We start from the raw sequence: 16846 nt of genomic DNA, 5'->3' as shown, positions 1-16846 counted from the left end.
TCTCCAAAGAAGACATACAGATGGCTAACAAACACATGAAAAGATGCTCAACATCACTCATTATCAGAGAAATGCAAATCAAAACCACAATGAGGTACCATTACATGCCAGTCAGGATGGCTGCTATCCAAAAGTCTACAAGCAATAAATGCTGGAGAGGGTGTGGAGAAAAGAGAACCCTCTTACACTGTTGGTGGGAATGCAAATTAGTACAGCCACTATGGAGAACAGTATGGAGATTCCTTAAAAAACTGGAAACAGAACTGCCATATGACCCAGCAATCCCACTTCTGGGCATACACACTGAGGAAACCAGATCTGAAAGAGACACATGCACACCAATGTTCATCGCAGCACTGTTTATAATAGCCAGGACATGGAAGCAACCCAGATGCCCATCAGCAGACGAATGGATAAGGAAGCTGTGGTAGATATACACCATGGAATATTACTCAGCCATTAAAAAGAATTCATTTGAATCAGTTCTAATGAGATGGATGAAACTGGAGCCCATTATACAGAGCGAAGTAAGCCAGAAAGATAAAGACCAATACAGTATACTAACGCATATATATGGAATTTAGAAAGATGGCAATGATAACCCTATATGCAAAACAGAAAAAGAGACACAGATGTACAGAACAGAATTTTGGACTCTGTGGGAGAAGGCGAAGGTGGGATGTTTCGAGAGAACAGCATCGAAACATGTATATTATCAAGGGTGAAACAGATCACAAGCCCTGGTTGGATGCATGAGACATGTGCTCGGGCCTGGTGCACTGGGAAGACCCAGAGGGATGGGGTGGGGAGGGAGGTGGGAGGGGGATCGGGATGGGGAATATATGTAAATCCACGGCTGATTAATTTCAATGTATGACAAAAACTACTGTAATGATGTAAAGTAATTAGCCTCCAACTAATAAAAATAAATGGAAAAAAAAATAAAAGCAGAATGGTTTGAATCAATGCTTTCATTTTCTATCTTAAGAAATGAGAGAGTAAAATTAAAATCAAGCCATTAGAAAAAAGGAAAATTAAGTCCACAAGAGAGAAAAAAATTGAGAAAGATTAACAGAAAAGAGAAATCAGAAAATTAACAAAGTTGAAAATCAAGAATATTAACATGATAAAAATTAGACAAGAGAGGAAATGGAAGAAACTAAGGGTGTTAAAAATGTTTATTTGAAAATGTTAATTTTGAAAAACAAAACTCAGATCACAAAATAAAGGTGGGAAACAACTCTCAATACCAAGAATGAAAGAGCTGATACCACAAAATATACTATAGGATTAAAAGAAAAATAGAATGTTAAGTGACTATTAGAAATGATTTTACATCAATCAATTTCATAAGTTAGGTAAAATAGAGGTATTTCTTGAAAAATGCAACCTTCACACAATGATAAGACAATGTAGAAAATGTGAATAGCATACTCCCTATTAAAGAAATTGAATTCTTCATCAAGGGAATGTTTTGAAGAAGCAAACTGCATATCAGATCTCACATGTGCTCAAGCGTGTCCAACTCTCTGCAACTCTATGGACTGTAGCCTGCCAGGCTTTTCTGTCCATGGGATTCTCCAGGCAAGAATACTGGAGTGGGTAGCTATTCCCTTCTCCAGGGGATCTTCCCCACTCAGGGGACTGAACCTGGGTCTCCTGAATTGCAGGCAGGTTCTCTACTGTCTGAGTCCCCAGGGGATTCTACTGGTATGTCTAGAAAAATTGAAGCAGAAATAAATAGAGACATTCCATGTTTATGATTTCAAAATTCAAAATGGTAAAGAAGTCAATTCTCTATAATTCATTTCTCATTACAAAGTCATCCCTTTCGATATACAACCCAATATTTTATCAAAATTTGTAAGTTTCCCCTGAAATTTCTATGTTCAAAACCGGAATAACTAAAGTAATTTTGAGTGAGAGGAACATACTTGGAGACTATTATCAGACTTTCAGCCTACTAAAAAGCTAGTTACAAAGGTAATTTGGCAGCAGTGAAGATTGTTAAATGACTGAATAGAAAGTTCAGAAATAAATCAACATTTTCATAGTTAACTGATTTTCACTTCAAAGTCTTTTCCACACATATTGCTAAAATAATTGACAATCCATCCATAAAAAAATCAACTCCTACTTTATGCAATCCTCAAATGTTAACATAAGACAGATAACATACTTAAATATACTCATGTAACACTATAAAGTTTCTAGAAGAAACGGTAGAACATATGTACTTCACTACCTGTAAATGTTACTTGTTTCCTTAAAGATGCAGTTGTGTAGCAAGCTCTTTTAATTTTATATTTGCTATTAATTTAGAATAATTTACAAACATGAATTCCTTGAAATTTGTTGGGAATTCCTTCATCATGTGAAATAATAAATTGTTTTAATTTAACTATATTTAATAAGCTAATATAGATTTCCAGACAAGGTGCATGACAAAAATTAAGAAATATTTTATAATTATAAAAAAGTTAACTCACAAGGACTAAGCAATCATAAATATATAATGTATAATATACAATGCTGTGCTTAGCCACTCGGTCATGTCCCACTCTTTGTGATCCCATGGTCTGCAACCTGCCAGGCTCCTCTGTCCTTGGGGCTTCTCCAGGCAAGAATACTGGAGTGGGTTGCCTCCATGGGATCTTCCCAACACAGGGATTGAACCAGGTCTCCCCCACTGCAGGTGGATTGTAGACTGATCTAACAGGGAAGCCAAGAATCCTGGAGTGGGCAGCCTAACCCTTCTTTAGGAGATATTCCTGATCTAGAAATTGAACTGGGATCTCCTGCATTGGAGGCAGATTCTTTACCAGCTGAGCTACCAGGGAAGCCCATAATATACATTATGTATTGGCATGGCAATTACTTAGATGCTTGTTGTTTAATTCCCAAATAGTTATGTTTTTCTAAATAATGTATCCTCCATTAACAGTTTTATTGTAGTATGATTTTTATATAGGGATCTCTGTATAGGAGGAAGAATTATGAGGTTGAATATTAGACAGTAGATCTGGTTTTGTATTGATTTGAAGCTTCTTTCTAGATATTCTAGGCTTGTAGAAATTGGTAAAAATATTGAGGATAGGGAGTCAAGATGTCACAGAGTCGGAGAAGAGAAACACAGATATGAAAAGTGGAAAATTGAAATGAACCAATTCAACTGGAATTCATCGTGTCAACATGACTCAAGACTTTTCAAGATAGTTAAACAAATAGAGAAATAGATGATTAGATAGATACATAAATATAGATACATAGATTGATACATAAATAGATACATGGATAAATGCATAATAGTTCAGCATAGGCATAAGCACATTTATGTGTAATACACAAAATCAGAAGTAATGGCTTTCCCGTGGAAATGAGCACATCTACTGCCCAGATGTTAATTTAAAGTCACAAAGTCTCTGAGTGGTTTGTCACATAGCTGACTAAGGCACATTATACAAATAATATTTAGACACAGTATTTTGATTAGCTTCTAAATTACCTTGCAGATGGAAAACTATTTGTAATGATAAATAGCTAAATTTCCTTGAAGGACACAAAGATACTACTTTTACAAGTTAGAAAGAAATAGCATACAGTTTTTAAAACATTACAGACAAGAGATTACCTTCTTTGCAGGTTACTTTAGGATCCCATTTTCCATTTATACAGATTGAGTGTTTGAGTTCTGATTTTCCTCGGCATTGGTAACTTTTGTTGGTGTTGTGGTCATATTCAGTCTTATATGATGGTTTTCCCTCAGTTGGAAATAATATTGACCCTTTACACTTCTTAAGTTCATCTGTTGCTATAAAATGAAAACATTCCCTTGAAAAGACTAATTCTAAGAACCAAATAGCTAATAGCAAAAACTAGCTATGGAGTCACTAATATAATGAAATTAGAATTTGTGCCTACAAATTCCACCAACCAAGTTATTACTGACCAAAGTACATGAGATGAACAATTATACATGAGCCTGAGTCCTGCATCCAGTTTTTGAAATTTCAGAGAAAATACCCATCCTAAAGTTTTCTGCCTTTTGGACTGGAATACTTTTGTATGATCTATATAGCTAATACTCACCACATGAATAAATTTGGTCCCAACCTTGACATCTATGCAAATGTTCACAATAATTTGTTTATTGACCTTAAGCACCTCTGCATTATTTTTAATTCACAATCTTAAAACATTAAAATAAAAACAATTATCTGTGGACATAGCATACCAAGTTACTACTTTATATATATTTTTTCAAGGAATGTAATGAAACATAATAAGAAAACTATATCCAAGGTGTTTTGTAAAGAATCTGAACTTTTAAGCAAATCTTTTAACTGATCACCAAAAGTGAACAAATACTTGGAATAAGAAGATGGGTACTAAGAATTACAACCGATTTCTTGTAAATACACTTAGAGTCTTTGGGCCAGTATGTTATGTATCAAATCATTCTATAATCCAATATAATGCCATGATTACAATTTTTTTTCCAGCTCCAGGGTAAGTTAAATATGGAAAAAAAGTTTTTATATAGGTACCTATTTCAAAAATCCAGTGCAGGTGGAGGTTCTTTTTGAATTTGACAAAATATCAGTATAGGTCTTTGGCAGTATATGTTAATGATTTGTTAATGATAAAGGTTAAGTGAAATGAATAAAATAAGGAAAAGTCAAGTAGGTAGTCAAAGAAAAGTGATGATTTCAAAATGAAACTCTGAAAAAATAAAATAAGGAGCTGAATTCAAAACACACTGGAGGATTGAGAATTAGCCCTGTTTTTAAGATTTGCTCAGAGTGTTGAGGGACACAAAGCCAGTAGTATATTTCAAGGAATGGTGACTGAGGAAGATGCATACTCGAAATGAGAAGTGGCTGCTGGCAGCATCCTTTGATGGGCTGGTTTCTGGGAGGAAAGCAGACTTATATTTTTAGGAGAAAATAAACATAGTAGGAGAATGACAAGTTAGACTAGACAGAGTTACAAAATAAACCTTGAGAGAAGAAAACTGGAATAAGGTCTATTATAGCAAAAGGGGACTACATTAAACTGAATACAGGTAGAGGATTAACCTTTGCAAGGAAAGCTCTGAGGTCAGAAGAACAATAATTGAAGCAGACATTTTGACATGAGGTAAAATGACAGTTAAATGAGGTGAGTTCATTTGAGGAGATAGAAGAGGACAAAGATGAGGTTTGGTCTTGAAGAACTGGCAATACCTAGGACAGGAATATGTTCACAAAAATGTAGGGATTAATAAGAAAAAAATTTTTGTTTAACTAAATAAACTACTGAATGTCTCCCATCTGTCAACTGGTCTTTTGAGTATGGGTCTTTTGACATACTGTCGGCCAAGAAGACCACTATCTGCCCTGCCCTCACTCAGGGCCTGAGCCTAAGCCCTACCTTCTTCTTGGAATAATTAATGACTAGAAATATAATGAGTTAGGCCTGGACATCCAGGGCTCTCTTTGAATGCAGAGCCCAGGAAAACTCCAGAAAAGAGTCTATTCCAAGAGAAAAATGAAAGAAGGCAGCTAAGATGGATTCTCCTGGTCAGTCATCAAAGACTCAGTCATCCAAAGGTCAGGATGAGTCTCTCACAGGGAAATGTGTCAGGGCAGGTTCCCGGCCCCACCCAAAGTGCCTCCCATTACAGTTACCTACTAACAGGGAGGGCTTGAGCCCACTCTCCCCAGCACAGAAACTTCTCTTTGCAGAATTTGAAACAGACTGAGAAATTATCATTGTTAGAAGCTTTGAGAGAGGCAAGATTCCTACAGAAATGTATCAAATGGGTATTCCTCAACTCTAATTCCTGGTTTCAAATGTTCTAAAAGAAAGAGCACCATATAAAAGCAAAAATGGCATTTCTGCAATGACAGTTGTATTTTCCTGGTAACTAGTACTCACATTTTAATCACATGAGTACCTATCAGTAAGATTAGGCTTCACACTTGTCAAGATAAACAATGTTAATATCAGGACAGAAAGATGCATAAAATTCTATTGCTAGTTTATATTTTTCCTCTTTAGACACATATTGAAGTATAAAAGTCAAATGTTTGGGATCATTATAATTTAAGATCTGACATTTTCAAGGATGACTCTAAATTTCAACAGTATGGTTGCAAATACTAAATGTCAATTTGAGATGTGTATTCTGACCAATGCACTGAGGAGGCTGGGTCCACTCTCCACTAATACACGTGATAAATCTGGGTCCAATCATTGTAAATGCTTCTCTGCAACTGAACTCTACCGAGTCACCATGCTGATAGGGAGGGACAGAAGGCTTGACATCGCCGTGATCAAGGTCAGGTATATCTCCACAGGTACGCTCCTCCTCTGAAAATCCACAAAAATATGTTTGTCTTTAAAATATTATTTAAATGTGTATATGGATACAAATAAAAGTATTGATTTACCTTTAAATATTACTAATTTTAATACATTACCAATACACACAGGTAAAGCTGTCCATTCTCCATCAACACACTGAATTTTATGAGAACCCTTCATCAGAAATCTGGGGTTGCAAGCATATTCCACGACCTCATTGTGTGCATACTCTTCTTTGTGTATTTCTTTCCCTTTCCCATTGAGAAGTTGAGGAGGTGGAGCACATGATTTTACTTTCCTTTCTGTAGAAATATTGCATGAAATTATGGATTACATTGTCTGTTTTATCACTGAAAAATCCAGCTAATGCAGAAATTTATTTTGCTAAATGATCTTTTGTTTATTATATAATATAGTTCAGCATTCTTAAACAATGAAATAAGAGTAGTGTTTACACCAGACTCATGTTTACCAATTCTATTACTCATCTTGAACTAGCATATTGAAGTCTGTGTTTGCTCAGAAAGCATGTTCATTATCCAGACATGCTAATAGATATGCAAGCCAATTACTCAGTCTGGGTGTATAAATTATAGCAATACTTTTATTCCACAGAAACACTGCATGAAAACTTTTTGAAAAAATATCATTTGAGAGAAGCATTTGAACAGTTTAACTTTGATTCATGTGATTTGATACCTGTGACTGAACTGACTATAAGCTACTTGAACACTGTATATATTTACCTGAGGACATTAGAGGTAAAGCCCACATTATATAAACTCTCCAGTATTTATGGTGGAATTGCAGGAAAAAGGAAAACTGACAAGAACTCCTGCCAGCGTCAGGTTCCTCATGCATTTCTGTGAATTCTCCACCACAGATTTCAAGAAGCACCTGGAGGTTAATTTCTTAAATAAGGAAAACTGAGGTATCTACTACCCAGCACATGTCCTTGGTGGGTATATCTCTGGCTTAATGCATTAGATTATAGATGCACTGGAAGTGGACAGAAAATTAAGAGAGGGAAATAAAAAGGTTGATATCTGAAATCCCAACTCTTGCTCCAACAACTGTCAGATAAATATTTACCTTTACACGTTGGAAGTTTAGGGGACCATCCAAAGTGGTAGCACTGAACTGAATCTGCTCCAACCATAATACGGCCTTGACTGCAGGAGAATTTCAGCACATCTCCAACTTTAAATGTTTCTTTCCTGGGATAAGCATCTAAGTATGTATCCATTTCTGGAATACTGCATTCTCTTTCTATTGAAAAGACAAATAATTTAGAGAACAATTAATCATTGCATAATAAATATTATTTGTGTCACAGAAAATGAGGTGCTGGGTACTGCATCCACAGAGGGACAGCACATTAATGCTCTTCCTTGAAAAACATTACATATTAATTTTTATACACCCTCTGCACTCATCTGGACTTTTAAAAAATATTAAGGTATTGAACAGCAACATATATGTCTTGATAATTTATCTGTAATGTCAACTTGTTTATACTGGATCTGATTTTATCACTGACATTTACAAAATATAATGCTACTTTTTTGGTCTCAAAATGTATAAATATTCTCTCAGAATAAAAAAAAAATACAATTTTAAAATTGAATACAAATGAAAAAATGGTATTTAAAAAAATATAATTGGGAAACTAGAACACACAAGAGAGACATTTCTCTTGCATTTGAGTTACAGGTACAATAAAAATCACTTAATTTTATCTACAAGTGTAGAAATCAAACTGAAACATGAAACAAAATGAGTAAACATGTTCAAGGTCACATAGGCATATTCTAGGTGTCTTGATTAGGTATATGACAACACAAACATCTAAACTTATTGTATCTATAAATGATCTTAACCATTAATATATGTTTGATTATTCTGATTCATTTTAAAAATGTGTAAACTTATCATTGAAAATGTGTAAAATCTATGAAATTTGTGACATTGCAGTGTGTGGATTAGTCGCTCAGTTGTGTCTGACTCTTTGTGACCCCATGGAGTATAGCTGGCCAGGCTCCTCTGTCCATGGAATTCTCCAGGCAAGAATACTGGAGTGAGTAATTCATTCCCTTCTCTAGGGGATCTTCCTAACCCAGGGATCAAACCCAGGTCTCCTGCATTGCAGGCAGATTCTTTACCATCTGAGCCACCAGGGATTGCTACATATTATCAAAAATTGCATTATTCTTATTTGGAAACTTCCTATTGCTAAATAATTTATAAACTTCAAAATTGGAATTTAAGAATTAGAATCTCACCAAGAAGAAGGATCGTACTATCTGTCTTCAAACATTATCATAAAATTATATATAAGCTAACTAGTTTTAAAAGTAATGCCCCCTCCCCCCAAAATCAATAACTTTGTTTCTGCTTTTGTTTTAATGTTGAGTTGTGTAGCTTAGATGAGAGGTTACTCTTGATGAGAACCATTGGGATTCCTTTCCTAAAATTCTATTCCAAACTTCCACATAGCAATACTTTTAATGGTATGTGACTTTGTTTACATATTTTGTGCTTGTCTTATGTAAAATTCCTATTTTATCATACTGTGTAAAATGCTGCTTTAACAACAACAAAAAGATCTTGGCATTAGGCTGTTTTCCAACTGCTGTCTTCACAGAGTGACTGTAGGGAAGCCATGATCATCTTAAAAGCCTTTCCCTTAACTTAGAATCGTTAGTAGCTCAGTCGTGTCCAACTCTCTGTGATCCCCTGGACTGCAGCTCGCCAAAATCCCATGGAATTCTTCAGGCAAGAATATCGCAGTGGTTAGCCATTCCCTTCTCTAGGGGATCTTCCCGACCCAGGGATCCAATCCAGGTCGCCCGTGATGCAGGTGGATAGTTTACTGTCAGGTGGCTCAGAAATTTTGAAAGTGAAGGTGTAGTCTCTCAGGCATGTCTGACTCTTTTTGACCCCACGGACTATATAGCCCAGCAGACTCCTCTGTCTGTGGAATTCTTCAGGCAAGAATACTGCAGTGGGTTGCCATTCCCTCCTCCAAGAGATCTTCCTGACCCAGGGATCGAACCCAAGTCTCCTGCATCGCAGGCAGATTCTTTACCATCTGATCTTTTTAAAGATAAGCCAATTTCTTTGCTGCCTCAGCTGCTGCAAAGGCATGTGTCTCTGCTGTTTAATGGTTTCCAGGCTTCCTTTGCATAGACATCTTCCTACATAAACTTGACCCTCAGTCCCCCTTTATTTTTAAGCAATTGAATTCTTTTGTTCTTAGAATACACTTACTGGAACAATATAATAGAAATATTTTTACTTTTTGGTTCATTCTTTGCCTTAATTCATCTTTTTTTTTTTTTTCATACTGGCATGAAAGCTCTTGAAAGGCATACCACTGTCCTCCACTGTATCGTTCACAATTTTCTCCTAGCCAAATCTAGCACGTACTAGGTGCTTGCTGACAGCCTGAAAAGTGAAATTACCTGGGCTCTGGACACTGTTGAACAAGCCAGCCCATTTCTATAACAAGCTCCCGCTGTGTGTCTGTCTGAAATCTCTGTGTTCAATCTTTGCTGCACTGCCCAGTGTTCCTTCTCCTCCTCCCACATGCACCATTCGGTCTCACATGACTATGTCTCCTTCCGAAATGAGAACAGGAACCATCAGCACCTGCTTCTTTCCAGCATTGGATTTACACACCCATTTTCCTTCCTTCTCCTGACAGGAAGTTGCAAAGAATCCAGCTGTCACCAAGTCCAGGGCTTTCTCAAAACTGCTGGTTCCTCTCCCACCTCCTTCACAGGGAGCCTGTGGTCAGTCTCTGCCTGCTTCCCTCTCTGGCTCATCCTCTTCAAGGTGCATTACACTCTCATCTTTCCCATTAGAACAATGCTCTATTCAGTGCATAATTTGCCAAGCAATATATCCTAAAGCTTTTGTTCTCTGCCACAACCAAGCCTTTTGATGGAGTTATGTCCTCATGCTGTATTGCATTTCTTACTAATAATTTATTTAGCAGGATGTAAGTAGGTTTTTCCCTGTCTACTCCATCTGAAACTCTCTCTGTTACAATTATTGTTGGCCTCCATGTAGCCAAATCCAGCATATTTTAGTCTTTTAACCTGACATATTAACTGAATTAGAAATATTCATTAGTATAACTATTCTAATGTAAGTTAGATTACAAGTTCCTTGAATAAACTGAATGGCAGGCATTATGACAAGAAGATTACATGAATAGTTTATTTTAATAACTAAAAGATCTTTTGAAATATTAGAACATTTCTAAATATTAAATCATTTTACAGATTCAGAGGAGTGAACAAATTTCAAATAGGTCATTGGTCTTAGATATATACTTAGATAATGGTGGAACTGGATATAGAAACATTTCAGGCTGATTCCACAGGAATTACTGTTAGTCAATTTATTATTCCTTGTTTTTATATCCTTTTCTTCTGTCCTCATCTATGAAACAGTCATTCTGACATTTTTTCCCCTAAGTTTTCTGGGTCCTCCTTTCTTTCTGTCCACTTTGCCATCTATTCTTCTTCTCTCAGACACCTCAGTGTTGGAAGCTCCAGGACTCAGTCTTGAGCTCTCTTCTATTTTCATTCTACATCCTTTTCCAATCTGATGTCATCATTTACAGAGTGATAATCTCACATGTATATCTCCTGGCTAAACCCATGCATTCAACACTGTAGTTGACATATCCAATGTTTATGGTCCCCGTCGGTCCAAACACAATGTGTTCAGGTCAAAGTTGTGATGCTTTTGCCAAAGTGTTCTTTCTCCTGCCAGTACCACCTACAAAGTCATTTCCATTTGCCTGCTTGCTTATGAGAAATAAAATTTTCTCTCATTGAGTAGAATCCACCCACCTTGATATTTTCCAAATATTACTTTGTTGCCAAAGCTTTGCACATAAATTCGTCCCTTGACTTGGGACAGTCAACATCCACTCAGCTTACCAGAGACTGAAGCCCTGTTTCCAACCCTGGGAAAAACACATCTGATTGGCAAAATAAAAGAGATCCATGTCATTGTCCTCTGGTGCTGTTGTTAAGTCGCTTCAGTCGTGTCCAACTCTGTGTGACCCCATAGATGGCAGCCCACCAGGCTCCTCCGTCCCTGGGATTCTCCAGGCAAGAATACTGGACTGGGTTGCCATTTCCTTCTCCAATGCATGCATGCATGCTAAGTTGCCTCAGTCGTGTTCGACTCTGTGCGACCCTATGGACAGCAGCCCACCAGGCTCTTCCATCCACAAGACTCTCCAGGCAATAATACTGGAGTGGGCTGCCGTTTCCTTCTCCAGTCATCGATCTCAGAATTTGTCAAAGTTAGAAAATAAAAATCATCTGTTAAGAGCTGCTTAAATTAACATTCAAGGTAGGAGGTATAAATGGAAACTCAGGAGCAAAACACTTGAACGGTTGCAAGACCCTGTCATTTTGGTATTGAGTGAGTCACTGGACTTTAAAACTTCCCCTCCTTCCAGTTTACATTAAAGTAGAAGGAAGCGTCATTCCTTATAGATGATTCTGCTGCTGCTGCTAAGTCACTTCCGTCGTCCGACTCTGTGTGACCCCATCCCTGGGATTCTCCAGGCAAGAACACTGGAGTGGGTTGCCATTTCCTTCTCCAATGGATAAAAGTGAAGAGTGAAAGTGAAGTTGCTCAGTCATGTCTGACTCTTCGCGACCCCATGGACTGCAGCCTACCAGGCTCCTCCATCCATGGGATTTTCCAGGCAAGAGTACTGGAGTGGGGTGCCATTGCCTTCTCCGAACAGATGATTCTAGATCAGCATAATTTGGTAAAAATAAAACACTGACAATTACTGTTAAATTTTGTTTATCTTGAAGGAAAGAACATCTGGAAAAGAGCACCTACCGTAGCATGCAGCTTTATCGGACCAGCCGTCTTGACCACATACTATGGAGCCTGCGGTGCGTCCGTCTCGGTTCTCATACCCATCAAGACATTCGTAGTCCAGCCTGTCGTTCAGCCTGAACCACGTGCCATCACTTTTGGCTCTGGCCTTCTCAAATACTGGCCTGTCACAGGATTCTAAGGGATAATGGGATTGCGATTTCATTTCTAATATTATTTAGTGGGCAATTTGATTGAGTTTCATCTCAACGGAAAAGGGTTTCACCAATTAGTATGCACTAATCATTAAAAATAAGCCAAGAATACCAGCATATACCACTGTCCTGAAATAATTACTCAAAATGAAAAAAAAAAAGGGGGATTTCTATGCAACATTTTTCTCAACACTTAATGTCCCTGAATTATTTATTTTATGAACATGTTCCTGAATTTAATTATACTTATGCATTTTTCCAATGCTAGTATTAAAATAAGCCATTACAGAAGTATTGTACTATTTTCATAACAGCATTTTCTGAATTAATATGCCAAATTTATTAGCAGTTGTGACATATTTGCAGAGAAAACTTAATTGAAAAAAGTAATTTTCAAAAAGCAAGTAAATTTTTAAAGATTCTATAAAATTTTTAAAATTCACATGCTAATTTTCCTTTTCCAACTATATTTCTAATGGTTGTATATTCTTTTATACTTATCAAGGTTGAATACAGACATAGTTCTATTATTTATAGCTATTTACAAGAAAATATATTAACAAACAATCTGTTTTCACTAACACCATAGACTGATGTTAATAAAGGTTTAAATTACTTACTTCAAATTTCATAATGTGTTAAAGCAAAATTATACTGGTAAAATATAATAATAGAGACATTTTCCGTAAAAAGCATGTTAGAATGGAAAATTATCATATATCAAAATAAAATGTTTGATATGTGGAACTTTTTCATTTTGAGGGTGTAGTGCCTGTAGCAAGTATAGACAATGGAAAAAATAAAATGAAAGCAGTAGAAATGGATATTATAAATATCCACTTCACTTGAAGTGAATATGTGAATCATCACTTCAAAAATATCACTGTGTAGCTTTGGGATGAATAAGACAAACTCATAAATTGTTCTTAGAAAATCTTCATAAACATCTATGTGGTGCTACAGGAAAAACTTTCAGCACAGCAGAATTTGGTCCTGTCTAGAAGTGTTTCTCTGTCTCCACTAACTAGATGTTTATGAAGATTTCCTAAGAGAGAATTTTTCACAAGGATATCTATCCTAGAGACTCAAACATGAATTATATATCATATTATTTGAAGCTTATGCACCATGGCCTCACATCTTTGCTTAAAAACATAACTTTTAGGCTTAGGAGCAGAGACTCTGGCTTAAGAGTCTCCTAAAATAAAAGCAGATGCAATCAGCATAAAGGTCTCAGCTGAAAATAAATGAATTTATCCCAGAATAGAGGTAAGGCTCTTAGAAAAATTAGATTTTAGTCACAGGATGTTTTAAAGTGACAAAACGTTGAACTAAATAGTACAATGATATTCTACTCCACTGGCAATTGATCATTAAAGGCAAAAAAAATTAAAAAAAGAGAAAAATATATTTTCCAAAGCTTTGTAATTGATCTTTTCAAATACAGCCATGGAATCACAAAACACTTCATATGACCCTGCCCCAGCAAAGTAAAAAAGAAAGAAAAAAGGATAAAAGAACAAAGTTAAAGAGTACTTCTGTATAGTTATCATCAGGATAAAGAATAATAAGATAATGAATTACTTACTAATGCATACAGGTTGAGCTGACCATCCATTTTGCAGACATGTAATTAATCCTGATGTCTTACCATCTGCTGTTACATATCCTGGTTTACACTTATATTCTGTTTGCTTATTTAGGGGATACGTAAAGGCAGATTCAGACAAAAATCCATTCTCAATTCTTACATCATATTTTGAACATGTTTCTAAAGGGAGAAAGCATAAAGAAAAGGTAAGCATATATTTGATACACATTTCATAAGGACCCAAATAAGGTAATGATACAAAAAAGGGTAGTCATTTATGACTATAAACCAAAAAAACTTCTAATCATTTAAGGTCCCCTGTAAGAAAAAATAAAAAACAACAAAAGCCAGAAACTATGAATTTCCAGAGATATAAAACCAAAACACTTGATTTCTATTTTCTAGAACAAAGCAAGATTTAAAAGACTCTGAATCCCTTCTAGGAAATTATTAGAAATCTGTTTGTCTAAAGGATCTGGAATCCCACAGCATGTCAGAAATCTATTAGCAATGGGTTCCCTTTCCTGGGACTTGTTGAAAGTATTGTCTAGTCTGGATCTCTTAAGCAATCCAAAACACAGATCAAGTGACGATCACAGAATATTCCACCACAGTGACCCCAGCCATTGTCTCTGAGAATTTGAAATGTTGTCATCAAAACTGGGTGCTTAAGCAATATCAGTACTTAGAGTTCAATGAAGATGACAAAGATCGATACATGCATTCATTCTACTAAGGACAAAAAGATGATCCTTCAAACCATGAATAACTAAACCTGGAAAAGTACAATTTTGTCACCTACTAGATATCTTCATAGAATTCAGCTAATTTTTTTAGTACTTCACAGATTAAGAAGAAGTCAAAAGAGAAAACTTTGAATATTTTGAATTGGATGAAAATAAAACCATGATAAGTAAAGTTTTATATGATTTATGAGATGACACAAAAGTGTGCTGAGGGGAATTTTAAAATTACATAGCAATAATAGTAATGATGAAGACTGAAAATCAATAATTGCTTTTACTTAAATTGGAAAATGGAAAAGCAAACAAGCCCAACACATATAACTTGGAAACAATGCAGTGATATTAGTAAGAGAGTGGAATAGGCCACCTTGACCTCTCCTTCTCTCCACAGACACACTGAATTAACAGCTATTTGTGAATCAGATCCTTTTATTCAAAATAAAAAGAGTAGATGAGAAGTTCTGCATTCAAGGCAAGTGAGGAAATCCCAAATCCTAAGTGGCAGGGAAAACGAAGACATTCCCCATGCAGCAGAGCACCGTACAATTTGAAGGGCACACTCAACTCCCAGCTTCTCCTGGAGGAGCAAAGAGTTTGATCCTAATCTAGGTCTCTGATTTTGCAACTGCTAGTCCAGGGTCCAGCTTCTGATTAGCCTGCCTCTGGGAGCCCTAACATTTTCAGTCTCCTGGGATCACAGAAATGAAGTGGCAGTTATGAATCTGTACCAGCACTTCTCACAGGTCGTCCCCTAGCTTAATGCAGAGTGAGCAACTCCGAGTTTCTCCACTGAAGGAGTCAGATGGCACATCTGGATCTTGTGCTTTTCCAGCTCTGCCTGAGGAACTGGCTTCTAACTAACCTGTCCCTGAGAGCTGATGAAAGCCAAAATTTGCATGGTGCCTCCAGACTACAGAGAGCTAAATCATGGTTCAGAAGGCACAGGGTGTGAAGCAGCATGCAGGCATTTGCCACAGCTCCTCTCCCCAGTTCAGGGCAGAGTGAGCGAGGTGATAAACTCCAACTGCCTGCTCCACCAAGTATTCTCACTTGTAGATCACTGCATACTCTAGACTCCTGGAGGAGGCTGACTACAAACCCAGAAGCTTGGACAAGCAGAGAGGTTAGAGAGGCACCCAAAATTCTGGCCAGGCTGATTGAAAAGGCTGAATTCTGGGAAAGTTCTACTTATGAGGCCAGTCTGTGAAGACTAGGATAAGTGGATGTTTAGTCTAATGCACAGATATAAATACAGAGAGTCAAGAAAAACAATCAAGTGCGAAGTATGTTCAAATGAGAAGAACAAGATATCCATTGCTTTTTATCCCGACCCAACAACAGAAATTGGACAACAATCCACAGCAAGCCTGACTTGGAGGGAGGTGTGGGCTCTATACCATACACTGAGATCCAGTATGGTGGAAGAGTAGGTACACGTGGAGTACATCTCTCTCCACAGATACGTCAGGAATACACCTCCAGACACAGAAGATCTTGCAGAACACCAGCTGAGAACCTGACCACCGGAAAAGGATATATAGAACCATGCAACACTCAGTAGGACAGAGGAAGGAGGGTAAAACGAGAAGAGTGAGAAGAACTGGATCTGCCCCTGGGGTTGGGGACCTGGAGCAGGGACAGAGCTGCAATGGGAGGGAAGTGTCTGTGACAGACGTGAAGCACTGAGGCTGCTGAAGAGTGAAAGAGCTGATCTCTGAGAGTCTGAGGGGAGTGAGGGTCACACAGAGGATCCTTGCCACAGCCACACACACCCCAGACAGGGACGCAAGTCCCCTAGAAAGTGCTGCAGCTTGGAGCTGGAACAGAGATTGGAAAGCAGTCCCAGGGCAAGGTCTGCTGTTGACTGAAGGGAAATGGCCTGAGGAAACCTGAGAGGGGAGAGCAGTGGGAAATGCTTATGAAGGAAAGCCAGCTAACCTGGAGGCAGGGTGATACTGCTGAGTCACACACAGAGGACGGAGCCATCTCTGACCCTCTCTCTCTGCACATATCAGCACCAGACTGCGGAAACAAAGCAGGGAGGGTGGCCCTTTAAGGACCTGACATGCAAAGCAACACAGAAGGAC

At 37.3% G+C, this 16846-nt stretch overlaps 1 protein-coding gene across 1 annotated transcript in view; it reads right to left on the bottom strand.

The window, feature by feature from the left end:
- LOC139037539 (complement factor H-like) overlaps nt 1–14257 on the bottom strand; it is a 39597-nt gene extending 25340 nt beyond the window's left edge. Inside the window, exons 1-6 of the mRNA XM_070474535.1 lie at nt 14011–14257; nt 12229–12405; nt 7441–7617; nt 6465–6650; nt 6175–6354; nt 3632–3811 (exon numbers count right to left, since the gene is read on the bottom strand). Of these exons, the coding sequence (XP_070330636.1) occupies nt 3632–3811; nt 6175–6354; nt 6465–6650; nt 7441–7617; nt 12229–12405; nt 14011–14242 (1132 nt within the window). The 5' untranslated portion in view covers nt 14243–14257. The remainder of the gene's footprint in view (nt 1–3631; nt 3812–6174; nt 6355–6464; nt 6651–7440; nt 7618–12228; nt 12406–14010) is intronic.
- Nucleotides 14258–16846: the final 2589 nt, after the last annotated feature.

The sequence above is a fragment of the Odocoileus virginianus genome, chromosome 11 (genome assembly GCF_023699985.2).
Source record: "Odocoileus virginianus isolate 20LAN1187 ecotype Illinois chromosome 11, Ovbor_1.2, whole genome shotgun sequence".
Taxonomy (NCBI): Eukaryota; Metazoa; Chordata; class Mammalia; order Artiodactyla; family Cervidae; genus Odocoileus; species Odocoileus virginianus.
Note: the sequence above shows the minus strand (reverse complement) of the source record. Positions and strands in the feature narration are given on the sequence as shown.